This window comes from Malurus melanocephalus, unplaced genomic scaffold (assembly GCF_030028575.1).
Source record: "Malurus melanocephalus ecotype Western Australia unplaced genomic scaffold, MMel_1.1 scaffold_10229, whole genome shotgun sequence".
In the NCBI taxonomy this organism is placed as follows: Eukaryota; Metazoa; Chordata; class Aves; order Passeriformes; family Maluridae; genus Malurus; species Malurus melanocephalus.
Genome location: NW_026633459.1, coordinates 1 through 985, shown reverse-complemented (window position 1 = coordinate 985; position 985 = coordinate 1). Strand labels below are relative to the sequence as shown.

Genomic DNA, 985 nt, shown 5'->3' with positions numbered 1-985 from the left:
CCGCCCGCCCCGCCGCGCCGCGCCGGCCCCCGCCGCCCCGTAGTAGCCAGAGAGCGGGGGAGCCGTGCGGGCGGCAGCGGCCGCAGCCCTGCGCCAGCCGCGCGGCGGAGATGCGCGTCCCCGCCGCCCTGTGAGCGCCGCCGGCGGAGACGGCGAGTGGAGCGGCGTTCCCCGCAGCGGCTCTGCCTACCGGGGCGCCCGCCGCGCCCCGCTCCAGCGCAGGGAAGAGGAAGGCGAGGGGGAGGGGGCCCGGCGGACGGTCCCGCTGCGGCCGCAGCTCCCTAGCCTGCCCGTCGGGACTCCGGTGACGAGGGGCGGAGGAGGCAGCGGCCGGAGCCGGAGCGGGGGGCGCTCGCCGCTGCCCCGGGGCCGGGACATGTCGTCGGCGGCGGTGGCGGCTGCTTCCCGCAGGCAGTCGTGCTACCTGTGCGATCTGCCCCGCATGCCTTGGGCCATGATCTGGGACTTCACCGAGCCCGTCTGCCGGGGCTGCGTCAACTACGAGGGCGCCGACCGCGTGGAGTTCGTCATCGACACGGCGCGGCAGCTGAAGCGGGCGCACGGCTGCTTTGCCGAGGGCAGGGCCCCGCCACCGCCCCACGCCAAGCAGCCTCCGCTCTCCGCCAAGGAGCTCCTGGCGCAGCAGCAGCAGCTCGGCCACCCCTCGGCGGCGGAGGCGGCGGCGCGGCCCCCACCGCAGCCCCTGGAGCGCTACTCGCTGGCGGCCGAGCGGCCGCCGCCCCGCCTGGGCGCCGAGTACGGCGGCGGCCGGCAGGTGAACGGGATCCTGGTGCCCAATGGCTTCCCCAAGCCCGAGGAGCCGCCGGAGCTCAACCGGCAGAGCCCGAACCCGCGGCGGACGCACGCCGTGCCGCCCACCCTGGTGCCSCTGGTGAACGGCGCCGGGCTCCCCGCCGCCATCGGCGGTCTGGGCAGCCGCGCCGCCGCCGCCGCCGCCGCCTCGCTGGCCGCGATCTCCGCCGCG

General features: G+C 79.0%; 1 protein-coding gene across 1 annotated transcript; it reads left to right on the top strand.

The window, feature by feature from the left end:
* Positions 1–6: 6 nt before the first annotated feature.
* Positions 7–979, top strand: LOC130588696 (interferon regulatory factor 2-binding protein 2-like; the record flags this gene model as incomplete). The annotated part of the gene is made up of 1 exon (XM_057389587.1): positions 7–979. A coding segment is annotated over exon 1 (603 nt), but the record flags the coding sequence as incomplete, so codon positions are not given.
* Positions 980–985: the final 6 nt, after the last annotated feature.